At 41.5% G+C, this 17,500-nt stretch overlaps 1 protein-coding gene across 1 annotated transcript in view; it reads right to left on the bottom strand.

Moving 5' to 3' along the window:
* Window positions 1-17,158, bottom strand: part of urm1 (ubiquitin related modifier 1) — a 20,934-nt gene extending 3,776 nt beyond the window's left edge. Inside the window, exons 1-3 of the mRNA XM_080742708.1 lie at window positions 17,112-17,158; window positions 10,790-10,860; window positions 851-932 (exon numbers count right to left, since the gene is read on the bottom strand). Of these exons, the coding sequence (XP_080598834.1) occupies window positions 851-932; window positions 10,790-10,860; window positions 17,112-17,146 (188 nt within the window). The 5' untranslated portion in view covers window positions 17,147-17,158. The remainder of the gene's footprint in view (window positions 1-850; window positions 933-10,789; window positions 10,861-17,111) is intronic.
* Between the last annotated feature and the right edge of the window lie 342 nt (window positions 17,159-17,500).

Below are 17,500 nucleotides of genomic sequence, written 5' to 3'. Positions count from 1 at the left end.
AATAAAAAACAGTCTGGCAGTGTATCTGCAGTGTCCTGAATGTTGGTCTGAAAATGCACGGGCGTACCCGCAGCGACATATCCGTGTAACATTCTGTATGGTATGGGGGCAGGTGCTCAAATTAGCTATAGCAATCTGTGACGTCAATATGAAAGGTCATTATGAGAAAGAGCTACAGCATCACACACACACACACACACACACACTAAATAAATGCACACTACTAACAAAGGAATTGAGAAAAGAGCACACACACTCTTGCTCTCTTAAAATATATATTTTTTAATAGAAAATAAAAATCATTCCGAGTTTTTTTTCCCCTTCTTTTTCTCAAGACCGAGGGGAATGCACCAAACCCAGACCTAATCTAGAAGGTTTAAAGGCACCCCAGCCATTCTCTATTCATTGGTGAGGTGGTGCTATAAATAGCCTTCTATAAAGGTAGCCGTAAAAGTCAGCCAGTCTTATAAGGCTGCTCTTAACACACACAGAACCAAGAAGGGGCGCGTGCGCACACATACATACACACACCCAGTGAAAGCTATAACCCTGCATTGTTTTAAGACCAATGCACTTAAGGTGCATTCGCACAAGGTGCAGACAACAGAAAAAAAACACTTCAGATCCGTAACTCAATGTGCATAATACTACGGTTTGGTTGCGACCTATAAAATATTATGCCAATTTAAAATGTTTCACACGTTGATCCAATATCATCGCAACGTACAATTAACGAAATCTTTTTTTGTGTGTGTGAATATAAAGCATGCATGCATTCTTTGTATGAGAGAGAGCGAGAGTGTATGTATGTGTTTGTGTGCGTGTTGTGTTTGTGTGTGTGAGAGTTTACACAGTGTCTCCTTGGACAAAGAGCTCAGGACGTTCTTTCAGCAGGTTCCGTCGAATCCAAAGTAGCAGCTGCTTCATGTCCCCTAACACACACACACACACACACACACACACACACACACACACACACACACACACACACACACACACACACACACACACACACACACACACACACACACACACACACACACACACACACACACACACACACACACACACACACACGCAGGCAGACAACAGGGGTTAAAGGTTAGGGGTTAAGGGTCAAGGTGCATGGTTCCAGCCCTCCGGTCGATGTGACGCGACAGAGGCACTAGGCGGGACATGGTTGATTATGTAGGTGTTTGTGTGTGTGTATATGTTGGGGGTTGGGAGAGGACTTTGATGAGGGGGGGGGTTCGATATTATGTCCCGTAGTATCGAACAGCCAGGAGCGATATTATTCACCTTGGTTAAAAACACACACACACACACACACACACACACACACACACACACACACACACACACAGACGCACATGCACACACACAAACAAACACACACACACTACAGAAATGTAATCTAGACAGATTTGTACTAAAATTATTGAGTCACCCTAAGCTTGATATGGAATACAAAACATGGGGGAAATGCAGAAGAAAGGAATTCATAGAATTACATATATTGTATATTGGTTTTCATCACCATCTTTGTGGTGATAATGTTATGTTACCAGCAAAGGAAGACAACAAGAAAACGTAATTTCCAAGTGGTACTCGTCTTTGTCAGTGTGGGCTACTTCTACTCGTGAAACGCTTTTTTCGCCCGAGCTTGAATATCAACGATGCTTGAATTTTCTATGAGTCTGACCCCTTGAACAATCAGATTGACCCCGTCCCAACAATAGATTGAGTCTCACTCAGACCTACAGACAATCACAGAGCCAAATACAAAGAGCTGTATTAGGATAAATCCCCAGTAAACATTTAACTATGAATATATAATAGTTATGTTTATCTGAGAGGTTAAACATTGAAGGTTGCACGAGTGCTTTTGATTGTGTGTGTGTGTGTGTGTGTGTGTGTGTGTGTGTGTGTGTGTGTGTGTGTGTGTGTTTCCTCACACGTGTCCTGTATATGTTACATTTCCTTATGAAAACTATGGAAGTGAAGTGAGAGAGTGGCATATCGTCGTTGTCGAGTGAAAACCTTGCATGTCCAAAACCGTTCGTTTTGCATTTTCCATTTTAAAAATGATTTAAACTAGTGAAGACAGCCGATCTACAAGCACCGCGAGGTGTTGTGTGCTTGTAGATCTGCTGTTTTCACTACTTTTGTGCGACGGCCTTGTATGATGAAGCAGGGCTTTACTTTGCGAAAGGACATACACATTTGAAACTTGGAGATACGAGGTTTCCACCCAACAACGACGATATACAAGCATCAACTCTAAGTTGAATACTTTCATCATGTATCCTACAGTGTGTCATTGCTGTTGGGTGGAAGCTTTGTACAGTATGCATTTCTAAAACGGTTATTTTTCAGGAAAAGGAAAAAATAACATTTGTTATTTTCCTAAGGTCTGTGAGTTGGCAATACACACTACAACATATTGACAGTTAGTTTGTAGGAATTGACCAAAATTCAGAAGCGTGCAGAAAATGTAGGCTTAAATAATAGGAGAAGAGTTTGTACTGAGTTAATTGGGCAGAGTGGTCAAGGACTTATAATGTTAAGAGAACAAGTATCACTTATGGTAAATAAAAGTAACTATGTGGGATCATGATTAAAAATACTTAGAATCTAATCTAAGTAGCCGATGAGTGGGAAGTGTTGATGAAAAGCTAAGTGCTAATTGAGTGTAATTAAAGAATATTTCAGATTCAGAATGAATTGTTTGTTAAATATGTCTAAAACTATGGTACATAACAATGTACTGAATAATTAAAATATGAATTAACGAAAAAGGACAACCCACTACTAGAACACAGATTTCTGTTTATCTATTTTACTATTGCCATTATCTACATGATTCTCCCCTCAAATAAATGGGAAGAGGATCAAATGTGTTGGCCAGTTAGAGATGGATGTCATTAGAGAAACTTGCACACTATGAGCGGAATATCGCTGACACAGCCACATCAGGAATGGTTTGGGCTCTCAGTACTTATGACTGTCAGCGCTGGTGGGAGATGTCATTACAGGCTGGATCATGTACCTGTAAGTTAACTTTGAGAAAGCAACACGCTGACATTCTTGTCCGAGTGTTCTGGTTTACTTGTTCTCAATGTGGGGTCCGGGGACCCCCAGGGGTCCTTGAGGAGTTAACTCCAGAGAATGTAACAAATCTTAAAGATATGTTCCTGCCTGGTCAGAGAAGCTTTGAAACAGAGGACAAGTGAATGTGTAGATGCTGTCCAGTGCATAAGATGCTGCAATCCAGTCTATAAAGATGTCTGCGTGTGCGCGCGCCCGTGTGTGTGTGTGTGTGTGTGTGTGTGTGTGTGTGTGTGTGTGTGTGTGTGTGTGTGTGTGTTAGGGATGGGACGATACGCGATATTATCGTTTATCGTGATAAAAATCACTCACGATAATCGTATCGTGGAGATTTAATTTATCGTGATATCGTCCACCGTCATGCACTGGGATCAATTCACCTTTTATTTGCCGAGCTGCATATCCAGTACCACTTAAACCCTCTATACTTGGTAAAAGGTACTTATAATATACATACTTGATAGTCTTTTTTTCACTCTCTATAAAATGTCTTTGCCAAAAAATAGCCGATCTACAAGCTCACAACGCGTCACAACGTGATGCGTTGTGAGCTTGTAATTTATCGTGATATTGTCCTCCATCATGCACTGGGATCAATTCACCTTTTATTTTGCAGAGCTGCATATCCAGTACCACTTAAACCCTCTATAATCGGTAAAAGGACTTGATACAGTCTTTGTTTCAGTCTATCAAATGTCTTTGCCAAAAAATAGCAGATCTACAAGCTCGCGACGCGTTGTGAGCATGTAGATCTGCTATTTTTTGGCAAATGTTCCGCCCCAGGATAATGGATTTTGATTATCGCGATATCGTGAATCGCGATTTATTTTGTCACAATAATCGTGACATGACATTTTCATATCGTCCCATCTCTAGTAGAAAGTGCTTTATTTTCTGTCATTTATTCTCTGCCATTTTCTCTTCCCCTCTTTCATTCATTCCTTCAGTCTCTCCATTTCTCTATTACTTTCTTTCTCTCTTTCTTTCACAAAAGCAGCTATATTCTCAGTCTTTCCTTCTTTTCAGTCATCATCATTTTCCATCAAGGCGAGATAAGGAGATATAGCGCCGCCATTAGGCCGATAATTGTTTTTTTGGGGTGCAGTGATTTTCTTGGCCTACTCTGGCAGTGTGCACAAAAATAGGCGCCAGTGGGTCCAGCGGTTTGCAGGATTAGCTCCACCGTCCGCACTCACAGGGGTGGAAACATAATCTCTGTCCCTTGTCGTCGGCATGGCTAAAAAGGACGGACGGACAGACAGACGGACGAAGGAACGAGAGAGAGGTCTTTCGATGGACGAATGAAGATAAGAGAAAAGGTGGAGGGATCAGGTCGGAGACACAGAAGGACATGTGAGTGAGATTCAGGTGAGGATGGTAAAAAAAACGAGGGCATTTAAACAACACAGGGCAATGTGTCAGACGTTGTTGGTGCATCTTGCGATAGTCATGTTGAATCACTGGGAGGGAGGGATTGATAAAGGCGGGAGAATTCAGACGCCAATTTCCCTTCTGTGTGTGAGAGTGGGGGTGTGCCATCCATCTTTCCCCTGATGTGAGGAGCAGAACGTGTGCGAGTCTTAGACCAGGGGGGTATGAGTGTGCACGCATGATTTGGGGGTGGGGTCTTTCAGTCGAGGGTCATCAATCACCTTCTGAGGTCAAAGAGAAATACGTAGGATTCAGAAGCAATTATATCTGCCCGGCCCTTACCCCACATCCCCCAACCTCTCTGTAAGCCCCTAAAGCAGCATGACCGTGGCAGACAAAGTGTAACGTACTTTAAAGCTTTAATAATACAATATAACTAACTAACAACTATGGTGGTCCATATGTTTTTCTGTTGATATACAGTATATATGATCCTGTACTGGTTGGCTAGAGAAGTGGTTCCCATACTATGGGTCGGGACCACATGATTTTGGGGGCATGATTTTGGGGAGATGACAGTTAAGTGACAATTTAAGGGCTTTTAGTACCAAATACCTAAAAAAAAAAGTGGGCATGAAATTAAAAAATCACACCCGTGTGAACTGAGCGGTGGTTTACCCACCAACACCCCCCCCCTCCCCTCCCCCTGTGTGTGTGTGTGTGTGTGTGCGTGTGTGTGTGTGCCTGGCCTGGCCTGGCCTGAAAACAGCGCCCCTCCCTTAACATGTGTGGTCATAAAAGGTACTACACCACAGGCTTGAGGCTACATACAGACCCACCCACATACATACATACAAACAAACAAACATACATACCTACACACACGGCCACGCTATGGAGACGGTGTGACCACCGCTCAAAAAGACCATTATTGCATAAAAAGTAATCAACAAACTAAGCACTGGTCAAACAAATTTTAAGAAAGAGGCAATTTGTTTTTAAATAGCTGATCTACAAGCACTTGCGATTATTGTGTTCATAGGAGATGAGATAACTCGAACAGCGCTGAGTCGACTGAAGCGGACTTCACAAAGCTCAACACGGCGACTCGCTCGCTTTAGCTCGCTCTGAGCGTGTCTCACATGGATCAAGTCAGCTTGAGACAGCCCGCCTCCGTTCTCTCCATCGAAAACAAGCTCTCCCTTAAATATCGCCTCCTACGGGAACAATAATAGCCCCCAGTTCAAATATGATTATTTTGAGGGGGGGGAGAACCACTAGACAAGAGTTATTGCCGGAAGCTCAAAGCAAAGGGTAATATCTCCCCTGCCCAAGCAGGCATTCCATTTTAGCTCAGCAGTAGAACTTTTGGAAAAAGACCTTGTACAGGAGACCCGGGTTCGAACTTCCGGGTAGGTATTACAGTATTACCGGTTGCAGTTTTAAACTCAACCAAATGCAGCTAACACAGAATGACATGGGGGGACTTTCATGATCAGCAAACCTGAGAGAAAACAGAAAGTCTAGATCAGGGGTCTTCAACAGGGGGTCCCAGGAATTGTTGGAGAAAGAAAAAAAACTTTTTATATATTTTATTTTAAGAAAAGAATAAGCTTTTTAATTTGTCTTTAAATATAAAAAAAAACATGATTCTGTCTCTTTTGACTAGCTTGAATACAGTACATGATTATTGTGCAATTGACAGATTGTTAGTGATAGATTGATAGTATTGACACTGGTTCTCAGTTAATAAATGACAGTGGTATAGCCACGTGTACATGCATGTTTAAAATAAAAGCATGAATATATTGATATATTATTTTAATAGCATCAAACATATAATTTTCGGAATGTCTGAGTGAGTGTCTGTCTGTCTGTCTGTCTGTCTGTCTGTCTGAAACAGCGTTTCTCCTCAGTGGCTGGAGCAATTGATCTGAAATCGCATCACCATTAGCATATGAACACACCTGACATAACTGTGAAGCCCGTTTGTCACTTTCACAAATCATATGCTGTATATTAGCATTTTTATGGTGTATCTACTATCTATTCTGCATCTAGCATGAGGCATATCTATTCTGCATCTAGCATGAGGCAACATTGTTTAACCAGCTGTGTGTGTGTGTGTGTGTGCGTGTGCGTGTGCAGGCGGGTGTGTGTGCAGGCGGGCGGGCGGGCGGGGGGGACACAGTATCTCTGTAGCCATTAAACGAAACGGGTATTTCTTACATTGATGCTCATACATCATGCAAGCACCAGTTAAAGTTACTTTCCATCCCTCATATACTGTGTGTGTGCACAGTGCACATCCCATAACCCACACACTGCACATCATTTCGGAGCTCATATCTTTAAACGGGTAAGGGCTAGTAGTATTGAATGGACAATAACATGGTATGTTAATACACATACATTTTGGACATAAATATAGAATATGTTGTAGCCCCACCCCCACCCTACGAGGTAGGGGGTCCTTGCTCCATCTCCCCATCAGTTTGGGGGTCCCTGGACGGAAAACGTTGAAGACCCCTGGTCTAGATACCTACAAAAATGATGAGTGAACATTCCACATAATGAGGCTAAACGGCAATTACATTCCTCTCTTTCTCTCTCCCTCTTTCTAAATCTCTCACACTCTGACTGCCCCCCCCAGCACACACACACACACACACACACACACACACACACACACACACACACACACACACACACACACACACACACACACACACACACACACACACACACACACACACACACACACACACACACACACACACACACACACACACACAGGTCGTCTGGTGCACCAAGGTCATTCGTGGCTGACATTCTCAGCTCTGGTCAACTATTGTCTTTTGGTCGTCGTGGTAACATCAGTGTCACAAATGCACACCCCTTTATTTGATAAAATACCATATGCCATATTTCTCTCACACACACATTTCTCTCTCGCGAACGTACAAGCGCACGTGCACACACAGGCACACGCACACACACACACACACACACACACACAGGTCATCAATTCCTTTTTATTTTGTCTAAGCTATGGAAGAAACACAGAAATTGGCCAGAATGCGTAGTAAAGACTGTAAAAATGTACCTGGGTGTGCTGCAGGCATAGCCACCAATGCTCTAGTGTAGATAGCCTAAAGCTATATTCATACAATATTTGTGTGGGGTTGAGAATTTTTTTTCATCAGGAAAAAATAATATAAAAAAAGAAAGGAAAGAAGAAATATATATAATATATATATATATATATATATTTTTTTTTTCACATAAAGCAGCAGACAGGAAACACGCTCAGAACAAAGTAAAAAAATAAGAGAAGGTTTTCTTTTCAATTTAAGCGAAAATAATTCTACACAAAACCGACTTTGAGCTCTGTCACCACCCCTGCCCCCCAGAAACAACATAAAGTTCCCCTTTACCCTCTGAACTACCTCCCCTAGTGTGTGTGTGTGTGTGTGTGTGTGTGTGTGTGTGTGTGTGTGTGTGTGTGTGTGTGTGTGTGTGTGTGTGTGTGCGTGCGTGCGTGCGTGTGTGCAGCATGCGTGTGTGCATGCGTGTGAGCGTGTACGCGCGAAGGGATAAAAAGCCCATCGGCATTATCAGTAGGCAGCATTTACAAGTGAAAGAGCTTGCAGAAAGGATCAGTTAGGGAGAGAAAGGACAGACCCAGGCAGCCTCACAGATGTTAGAGGGGAGGGGAGGGGAGGGGTGGAGGAAAGGCTAAAGGGGAAATGGAGGGAAAGAGGATGGGGAACCAGGAGCCTGAGTCATACTTTGTCAATGGACAGGGTTCCCACACATTTTTACCAATTAATTTCCAAAACCTTTCCAAAACTTTTCCAGAATATTTAACCCAATTTCCAGGACTATATAACAATAATTCAGCTCAATAACGAGTCGCATACTCCTATGCACAATGCCCAAAGACAGGTAGTGTATAGTAGAGGTCTTCACGGGTCCAATTTGAACTACCCGAACCCAAAAGGACCCGGGGGAAATGGACCCGGACCCATATGGCCCCGTCTATCATTTGGAATTTGAGAACCGTTACCCGATCAGCCCCGAGACGTGATGGATCCGATCCGAACGGCCCCGCCTGTTATTAGAAAAATTGGATCCGATACCCGAGCAGAACGAGAGATCCGAGACCCGAACCTGTCGCCCCGAAATGAAAGAATGCCAACGTTATTATATTAAGAGTTGTAATCAGACATATTTCTTACCTAACGTCGTCACGGTGCTGCTGTTGCTGTCAGCGGCGCTGTGCCTCTCGCCAAAAGATGATCTTTTCCCAGACCAGTAAGTCAATGCGGACAGTTTGTAAATACAAATAAATCCATGTTTTTATTCCTTCTTCTTTGGTTAGCCAATGCTAATGCTATCGTTTTCTGTCGCATGTGTTGTTCATTATATCTTTCTGCTTTGAGTGTCCATTTTGCTCTGCAGAGCATGACAACACGCAATGACAACTCCATTGTAAACCGTTAACCAAAACGTTACGTTAATATCTTTGATAATAATAACAATCCAACTGATACAGTCAGTGTTGTTGAGACTGAGTGAGTTATACTTCTCAGTTCTCACAACCAATGCAACAGATTACATGCTGCATCTTTAGTGCCATCGTGTGGCGTTATCTATTTGGTGCAGTTGTTGTGTTCACTTTCACTTCAATCTCGGCCTGTCTCGGCTCCACTCGGGTAACAGGAGATACCCGGGGAACCGGGGCAGACGGCCCCGGCCCCGGCCCGCCCCGCGGTAAAAGCTCGAAAACGGCCCCGTTACCCGGCTCGGGGCGGTTCGGATCGCGGGTAATTTCGGATCTCGGGCAGGTCCGAAGACCTCTAGTGTATAGCAGTGGTTCTCAACCTTTTCTGGCCGTGACCCACGAAATAATCATATTTTAACTGGGGACCCGGCACCTCGACGAGCACTAAGAGTTGAGGAATTTTGCATAACACGGTTCTATTGTGGAAATAGCAGATCTACATGCTCACAACGCCTCGCGTTGCGAGGCGTTGTGAGCATGTAGATCGGCTATTTTCACAATTTCTGCCTCTAATATTTGACAATTTGGCCCATGTTTAATTTGTCATTTCAGAGGTATTAACAAAATCAATAACCAAAGACAATGCATAGCTATTTTCTCCAGGACCTTTCAGGATAAATTCCAAAACTTTTCCAGTACTGGAAAAATATTTTTCTAATAAAAATATTCAAAGACTTGCACAAATGTTCAAGATTTTTCAAAAATAGCAGATCTATAAGCTCGCAGCGTGGCACTCGGTGCCGCGCTGGGAGCTTGTGTATCTGCTATTTTTCAATAGATAAAGCATAAAATAATGATTAAAGTGGTTCAAATCTAAAGTGACACGGATGCAAGATTTCATAATCCGGTAGGCTATCTCGTGCCGAAAATAGCAAATCTACAAGCTCACATTGTGGCACGTGCAACGCACTGTGAGCATGAGCATGTAGATCTGTTATTTTTGGGAGTATAAATTTAGCATGAGAAAGAGGAGGAGGTCAAGTAAGAGACATTATCCACTTGAACTCTTGCATCCCTATTCTGGTGGGGATTTTCGCAGAATATATCAGATCTACAAGCTGTGAGCTAGTAGATCGTCTATTTTCAGCCAAAGAGTGGACATAGCAAAGACAACTCAGGTCAAATTGACTAAGTATTTTAGGTTTAAGTTTACGTTTCCTCCACGCACACATGGAAAGGAATGAACCCATTAAGACGTGGCATTAATTAGCCATTGAAAAATAGCAGATATACAAGCTCACATCGCAGCACCGAGTCCCGCGCTGCGAGCTTGTAGATCTGCTATTTTTCAAAAATATTGAAAATGTTTGCAAATCTTTGAACATATATTTTTAAAGCAAACTTTTGTAACTCAAATCTCTGCTTCTGGGGGATCCCTGGAACAACATATTTTGAGATGGGGGTCCCGATCCACGGCTAAAATAAATGTAATTTTGAGGGTCCATTGACATGAAAATGTTAATGGAGAACCACTGATTTAGAAGAAGGATTTAGAAGACATTTATAGAATTGGGTCAAAAATATTCCAAATGTCCAAGATTTTTCAAAATTACAAGCTCGCAGCACGGCACTCGGTGCCGCGCTGTGAGCTTGTGTATCTGCTATTTTTCAATAGATAAAGCATACAATAATGGTTAAAGTGGTTCAAATCTAAAGTGACACGGATGCAAGTTAGCGAAAGCATAATTTGATTTAGAGGATGGACTGGGGATGGGATGCAGCCAGGGAACAGGTGATACTTACAGGGCTCTGACTGGCTTGGAAGGGTCACGCGATGTTCTTTCACACCATCAAAGAGTAGCTCAGCCCCACCTCTAGTCAAAAACAAAACAAAAACACACACACATTGAGGTTTTGATTGATTGATTGAAGAATTTATTAGAAGTTTGCAATAGAAAAAAGTACAGTTTCATGACAGTACAAATCACTGGTACAAGGTCAACTAAAAGGAGATTCTAGAAAGCCGAGGCTTATTTCCACAGGAACCACACTTTAAGTATCTCATATAACATTGAAAGACAGACGGATAGAACATAGTACTTTATCTAGGATAATATCAGTTTCAAGAGCATAACATCAAATACAAAGGAAAAGGGGGGGGGGCATGGGGGCTTAGTCTATTTACAAGTCACGGGTAGCAGCTGTCTGAAGGTGACTTTTCATACCAATTTTGAAGGAGGCTAGGGATTTGCTCTCCTTTAAGGCTTATGGAAGGGCGTTCCACATGTTGATGGTATAGCAGGAGAATGAGTTAGAGCCTTGTTTAGTGTTAAATCTACGTTGATGATGATTAGTGGAGCTAACATAGCTTATATTTGGTTTCATAATATTTCAAAAGCATCCTGTAATGTACCTTTAAACTTAGGTTTCTAATTTCTAGTTGTCTCTGCCAGGCTGAAGGCATGGGGAGACTATGTTTTGCACCCTGTCCGTCTGTCCGTGCGTATGCAACAGGCTGATCTGTGTTTTTACCTTTAACTCCACCGATCAGTGTAAAACAGTGCACTCCCGTAGAGGCCAAGGAAAAACTTTTGCCCTGCATTTTTCACATCTGCCTTTTATAGTGCCACCAGGAGGCCGACTTATGTAAAACACATTTTTGGATATTACTCCTTCTGATTTTATCCAAAAATCTGTCACACGAATCAGTACACAGTATCTCTATAGTCATATGATCAAGAAGGATCTGTCTGATATTTCATATTCTATCCTGATTGGCTAACATTTGATTGGCTTCCAAAGTTGTCAGGATTGGTCAGTTTTGAACAAAATGCCTCAAATCATGAACACAGCTTGCCTTGCGCTTTCCATAAAACTTTGCACACACATTCCCACACACACAGGTCAAGGAACAAATGCCACCCTTTTCACACAGGCCTGTTATAGCGCCACTAGCAGGTCTTTTTAACAAATCTTTTGGAACAAAATCAAATCATGCATGCAGTGTCCGATTGCCATGAAAGGCCAAAGAAGACATGGTACCCTTTTCACATTGGCCTATAATAGCGCCACCAGGAGGCCACAGTAACCTTCCTGACCTGGCAGAGACCTGTGCTTGGAAGAGCACTGCTTCTAGTTTATTATGTTTATCTTTGCAGGCGGGACACCTGCAGCGAAGCCATGCCCAGGCCAAACCTCTTGCTCTGCAGTGCATAACAAACATAACAAACAAGGGTAGACAAATGTTGACCGTTATATTATCTTTAACCTGGTTTCTTACAAAGAGTCACAATAATAAATCAATCTCATTGGTATTGGACTTGGTTACCTCCTCTGCTATTGATTCATAATCTCTCTATTGAGGCTTCATATTATTAATTTATTCTTCAATTAATTTGGGTGAATCATTTTGAATAAAGACCTCATTAACAAGGGAGAGCTTAACAAACATATCTAAACAAACTAGTCCATACCTTAAACTATGTGTAGCCTAATGCCAAAAATATATATATAAAAAAATAAACCCTGATTAAATTTGGTGAAAGATATCAATCCGTTTCAAGCATCAAATTTAACATATACCAACCCACAGAGGATAAAATGCATAATAACAGGGACATAGCTGTATAAAAGGCCCTGCTACTGTGAGTTTATCTCGAGTCCCAAATAGGGATGGGACGATATGAAAATGTAATGTTGTGACCACAAGCAGATCTACAAGCTTGTAGTTCGTCTATTTTTTGGCGAAGAGATTTGGTAGAGAGTGAAACAAAAACTAGACCAGGTCACCTGGTTCTGCCAGACCCGCAATTAAAACTAGAAAAGAAAATTTCCAAGAAATTTTAAGTGTGCCTGCAGCTCGCTAAGTCTGTGCAACCTTGTGTAGCGGTTGGTGTTAGCATTAGCGTTACATTTTTTAACATTAGCATTTTTTGCATAAGCTTTAACATTATGGTTCTTCATATGACACCACCCACAGCCATTTCGACTAATTAGTGGCGTTTTGGCGCATTTTTGGCCGTTATCACGGGTCGCACTTTAACGACTTTTTTTTTTTGAGAAAAATTTGTTTTGTGAGAAAAAATTTTTTTTTTGAGAAACAAAAGTTTTTTGAGAAAAAGGTTTTTTGAGAAAAAAAAATTTTTGAGGAAAAAAAATTTAGAAAAAAAACATTTTTGAGAAAAAAATGTTGAGAAAAAAAAAATTGAGAAAAAAAAATTTTTGAGAAAAAAAAATTGAGAAAAAAAAATTGAGAAAAAAAATGTGAGAAAAAAAAATTTTAGAAAAAAAAAATTTGAGAAAAAAAAAATTGAGAAAAAAAAAATCAGAAAAAAATTTTTTTTGAGAAAAAATAATTTTTTGAGAAAAAAAAAAAAAATTATGACACCAGCCGCGAGTCTGTACGACAAACGGTTCATGAGTTATAGAGGCACTTACTTACTTATGTATGTATATAAGTATGGCGGATTACAATAAGTGTTTTGCTATTGCATAGCAGGCACACTTACTTAATCAGTGTTTGCCTCTGACTGCTCATCTGCCCCTCCCTTCCCTTGCTTGGCTGATTGCCTGAGTGCCGTCACCTGTACGGGACCAGCTGAGTTGAGTTGGCTGACGAGCTGCTGAGGAAAAGAGGGACCGACCGACAGACCGACCGACCGACAAAGCCTTTTGTAGGCCGACCCCCTGGGTCTGGCAAAAAAGTCTGTATCAAAGTTCTTTACTGGTCGGTTTTACCAATATAGAGGGTTTAAGTGGTAACAGCTTGGCAAATAAAAGGTGAATTGATGTGAGTGTTTTTTAATCACGATAAAAACGATTATCGTCCCCTGACTTTACAGTTTCCTCCATAATATTCCTTTTAAGTATAAAGTACTAGAAGTTCAGGCCGCTGTGCGGCCTTCACCGCCATGTTGCGGCAGTGTGGTGTGTGTAATGGCCAAATATGGGTAATTCTTTTTTTGAGAAAAAAAGTTTTTTGAAAAAAAAAAAGAAAAAAAAAATGTTTTGGGGAAAAAAAACGCTTGCGCACACACACACACACCCCCCTCTGTTGTAATTCGATACTCTACTCTGCTCAGCTCCTCTCCCCCCTCCCTCCCTCTGTAACTTGATACCCTGATGATCATTTTGACGTTTCAGCACTGGCCAGAATGTTCAGAATACTATGTCAGGACTGGCTGCTCTGCGTGAGGCGAGATGTTGTTAAATTGAAATAAATGCGGTTCAAAGAGTGGCATGTTTAAAATGTGGACAGTTGTAAATTTTCACGTTTGTTCGACGTGGTGGCTATGTTTGTGAGAGGTGTTTGTGAGAATATGTAGCTAAACATTCTGGTTTAGGTTTGCCACCAATTGCTCCAGTATAGATGCTTGATATGTGTACTCCAGCCTTGCGGGACATGTTATACAATTAAATCAAAGACTTCAAAGTTAATTAAACATAGAATACTATGCCTCAGGGCGACGTCGCCCTGAAGGGCGAGGGTGCGCAGATTCTTTGCCATCTGACCAGTGATGTATATCGGAACAGTTACCCATATATGGAGACCCCTGGTACCCATATATGGAGATCCATATAAGGAGATATGCTGTCATTGCTGTGAGAGCCCAAACATGCTTACTCAGGTATTCGTTATGTGAAAGTCCTATGAAGTCTATGACATCTGACATCATACCCTTTTATGCCCATAAATGGAGATCCCTGTCTGAAAAGCCAGTCACACAGATATGGGCTGTCTTGGCCATCTGTCTTGGCCAATGGGAATTCCCTAATATAGCAAATAGCTAACCCTAAAACATATATAATTATAGACTCCTTTGTAAACAAGCTAAACATTCTTTTTGTTCAGGGTTTTCTAAAGTGAGCAGAATTGTTTTTAATAATTTCAGTTCAAATAATGGTTATTTTTGTATTAAGATCTGCTATTTTCAAACATTTTGTACTTTTACTTTTGGTGCTTTAAGTATATTTTGATGCCAATACTATTGTACATTTTGAATTCCAGACTATTACTTGTAATAGAGTATTTCTATATTGTAGTATTGATACTTTTTACTTGTGTGAGAAATGAGAAATGGGAGTGCTTTTTCCCCCACTGATCCATATACTCTATGCACTGATCCCCGTCAGTGTCATTACAACCACACACATTTGCTGGCACTGGTGTAAAGTAACTAAGTACATTTACTATACAGTTTTGAGGTATTTGTACTTTACTTGAGTATTTCCAGTTTTCAGTAGACTACTTGTACTTCTACTCCACTAAATCTCAGAGGCAAATATTGTAATTTTACTTCACTACAAGTATTTGAAAACTCTAGTTACTAGTTACTTTGCAGATATAAATGATTATATCATAAAACATACATTAATCCACACATTAGCCCTATTTTATACCTGGCGAGCCTATTTGAAAATAGCCGAACTACGAGCTCACAACAGCTTGTAGATCTGCTATTTTCAAACATATTGTATTTTTCTTTTGGTACTTTATAGTATACTAGAAGCTTCGGGCGGCCCAGCGTCTAGTCGGCGACCTGGCCAACTCGGGAACGATGTAAATAGGGAATGAATGCCCCGCCCTTTAATGCAAACCCCATTATACCTGTTGTCATAGGACCCGTTTTGACCATCTGTTTGCCTGTGTCCATTTATGCCCATATATGGAGATATCTGTTATCTGTCTGTCTGTCTGTCAGTGTCCATTTTATGTCCATATATGGAGATCACTGCAGATATAGTTCTGGGTCCATTTTATGCCCATATATGCACATATATGGAGATATCTGTCTATTTGCGTCCATTTCATGCCCATATATGGAGATCTCTGTATCTGTCTGTCTGTGTCCCTTTATGCCCGTATATGGAGATCTTTGTGATTCTGCGTAAATTTTATGCCCATATATGCCATTTGCGTCCATTTTATGCCCATTTATGGAGATCTCTGTATCCGTCTGTCTGTGTCCCTTTATGCCCGTATATGGAGATCTTTGTGATTCTGCGTCCATTTTATGCCCATATATGCTATATATGGAGATATTCAGAGATTTTTTGTTGACTCATGTGGCGTACGTGATGTCAGAGCCTTTTATGAAGTGATGTCACAATGAGTCAGAGCGTCTGTCAGTGTCCATTTTATGTCCATATATGGAGATCACTGCAGATATAGTTCTGGGTCCATTTTATGCCCATATATGCCCATATATGGAGATATCTGTCTATTTGCGTCCATTTCATGCCCATATACGGAGATCTCTGTATCTGTCTGTCTGTGTCCCTTTATGCCCGTATATGGAGATCTTTGTGATTCTGCGTAAATTTTATGCCCATATATGCCATTTGCGTCCATTTTATGCCCATTTATGGAGATCTCTGTATCCGTCTGTCTGTGTCCCTTTATGCCCGTATATGGAGATCTTTGTGATTCTGCGTCCATTTTATGCCCATATATGCTATATATGGAGATATTCAGAGATTTTTTGTTGACTCATGTGGCGTACGTGATGTCAGAGCCTTTTATGAAGTGATATCACAATGAGTCAGAGCTTTCGCCGATTTCCTCCGGAACAGCCTGATGTCAACAATCAACCCCGCATAAGGAGATTCCGAACGTTTCGCGCCGGTTCGGGAAAACCGCGCGTCGGGTCGGGTCGAGACCCGGCACTGCACTCTGTGCCGCGGCGGGGAACGCGCGTGCCGAATCTGAAGCCGGTGGGACGAACGGTTCTCGAGATACGCGGATTACAGACACACAGACAGACAGACACACACGCAGAGACTTCTCGCATTTATAGATAGATTTAGACACTTTGGTACTTTTGCTCAAGTAGATGTTGAATTCCGTACTTTTACTTGTAATGGAGTATTTCTGCACTGCAGTATTGATAAAACGGAGTACTTTTTCCACCACTGATTACAACCACACAAAGTTGCTGGGTTGCCCTGGCACTGTGATGACAACAAGCACTGACCTAAGCATACAGCAGCAGTTCTACGTCGTAGGGTGCAGCAATCGGTTATGAAACATAATAGAATGTTCAGCAGCGTGTCGCCGTTATGTAACTTTCAGACGAAGCATAATGTCGGCGAGTATACTGAACACAAAACTGTTAAAAGTGCCTACCCAAACTCCAGGTGCAGAGCTACGGGCGCCGCCATGTTTCAGCCAAACACAGGAAGGAAACACACGATGACGCACCTCAACGGAAGTGACGCATGAGACACACACGCTCACGAAGGCACGCACGCACGCACGCGCGCACGCGCGCACACACACACACACACACACACACACACACACACACACACACGCTGAGTGAAAGTCTAAGTACAATTTAATAATTTGAATGTAAACGTGAAAAGACAAGAAAAAGAAACAAAGAAAAGGGGAAATATAGGCTATATAGGAAGAAATATGATATATATTTACACACACACACACACACACACACACACACACACACACACACCGTCAAAGGTGAAGGCATATATATATATATATATATATATATA

This window comes from Nannobrachium achirus (genome assembly GCF_963921795.1).
Source record: "Nannobrachium achirus genome assembly, chromosome: 15".
Taxonomy (NCBI): domain Eukaryota; kingdom Metazoa; phylum Chordata; class Actinopteri; order Myctophiformes; family Myctophidae; genus Nannobrachium; species Nannobrachium achirus.
Note: the sequence above shows the minus strand (reverse complement) of the source record. Positions and strands in the feature narration are given on the sequence as shown.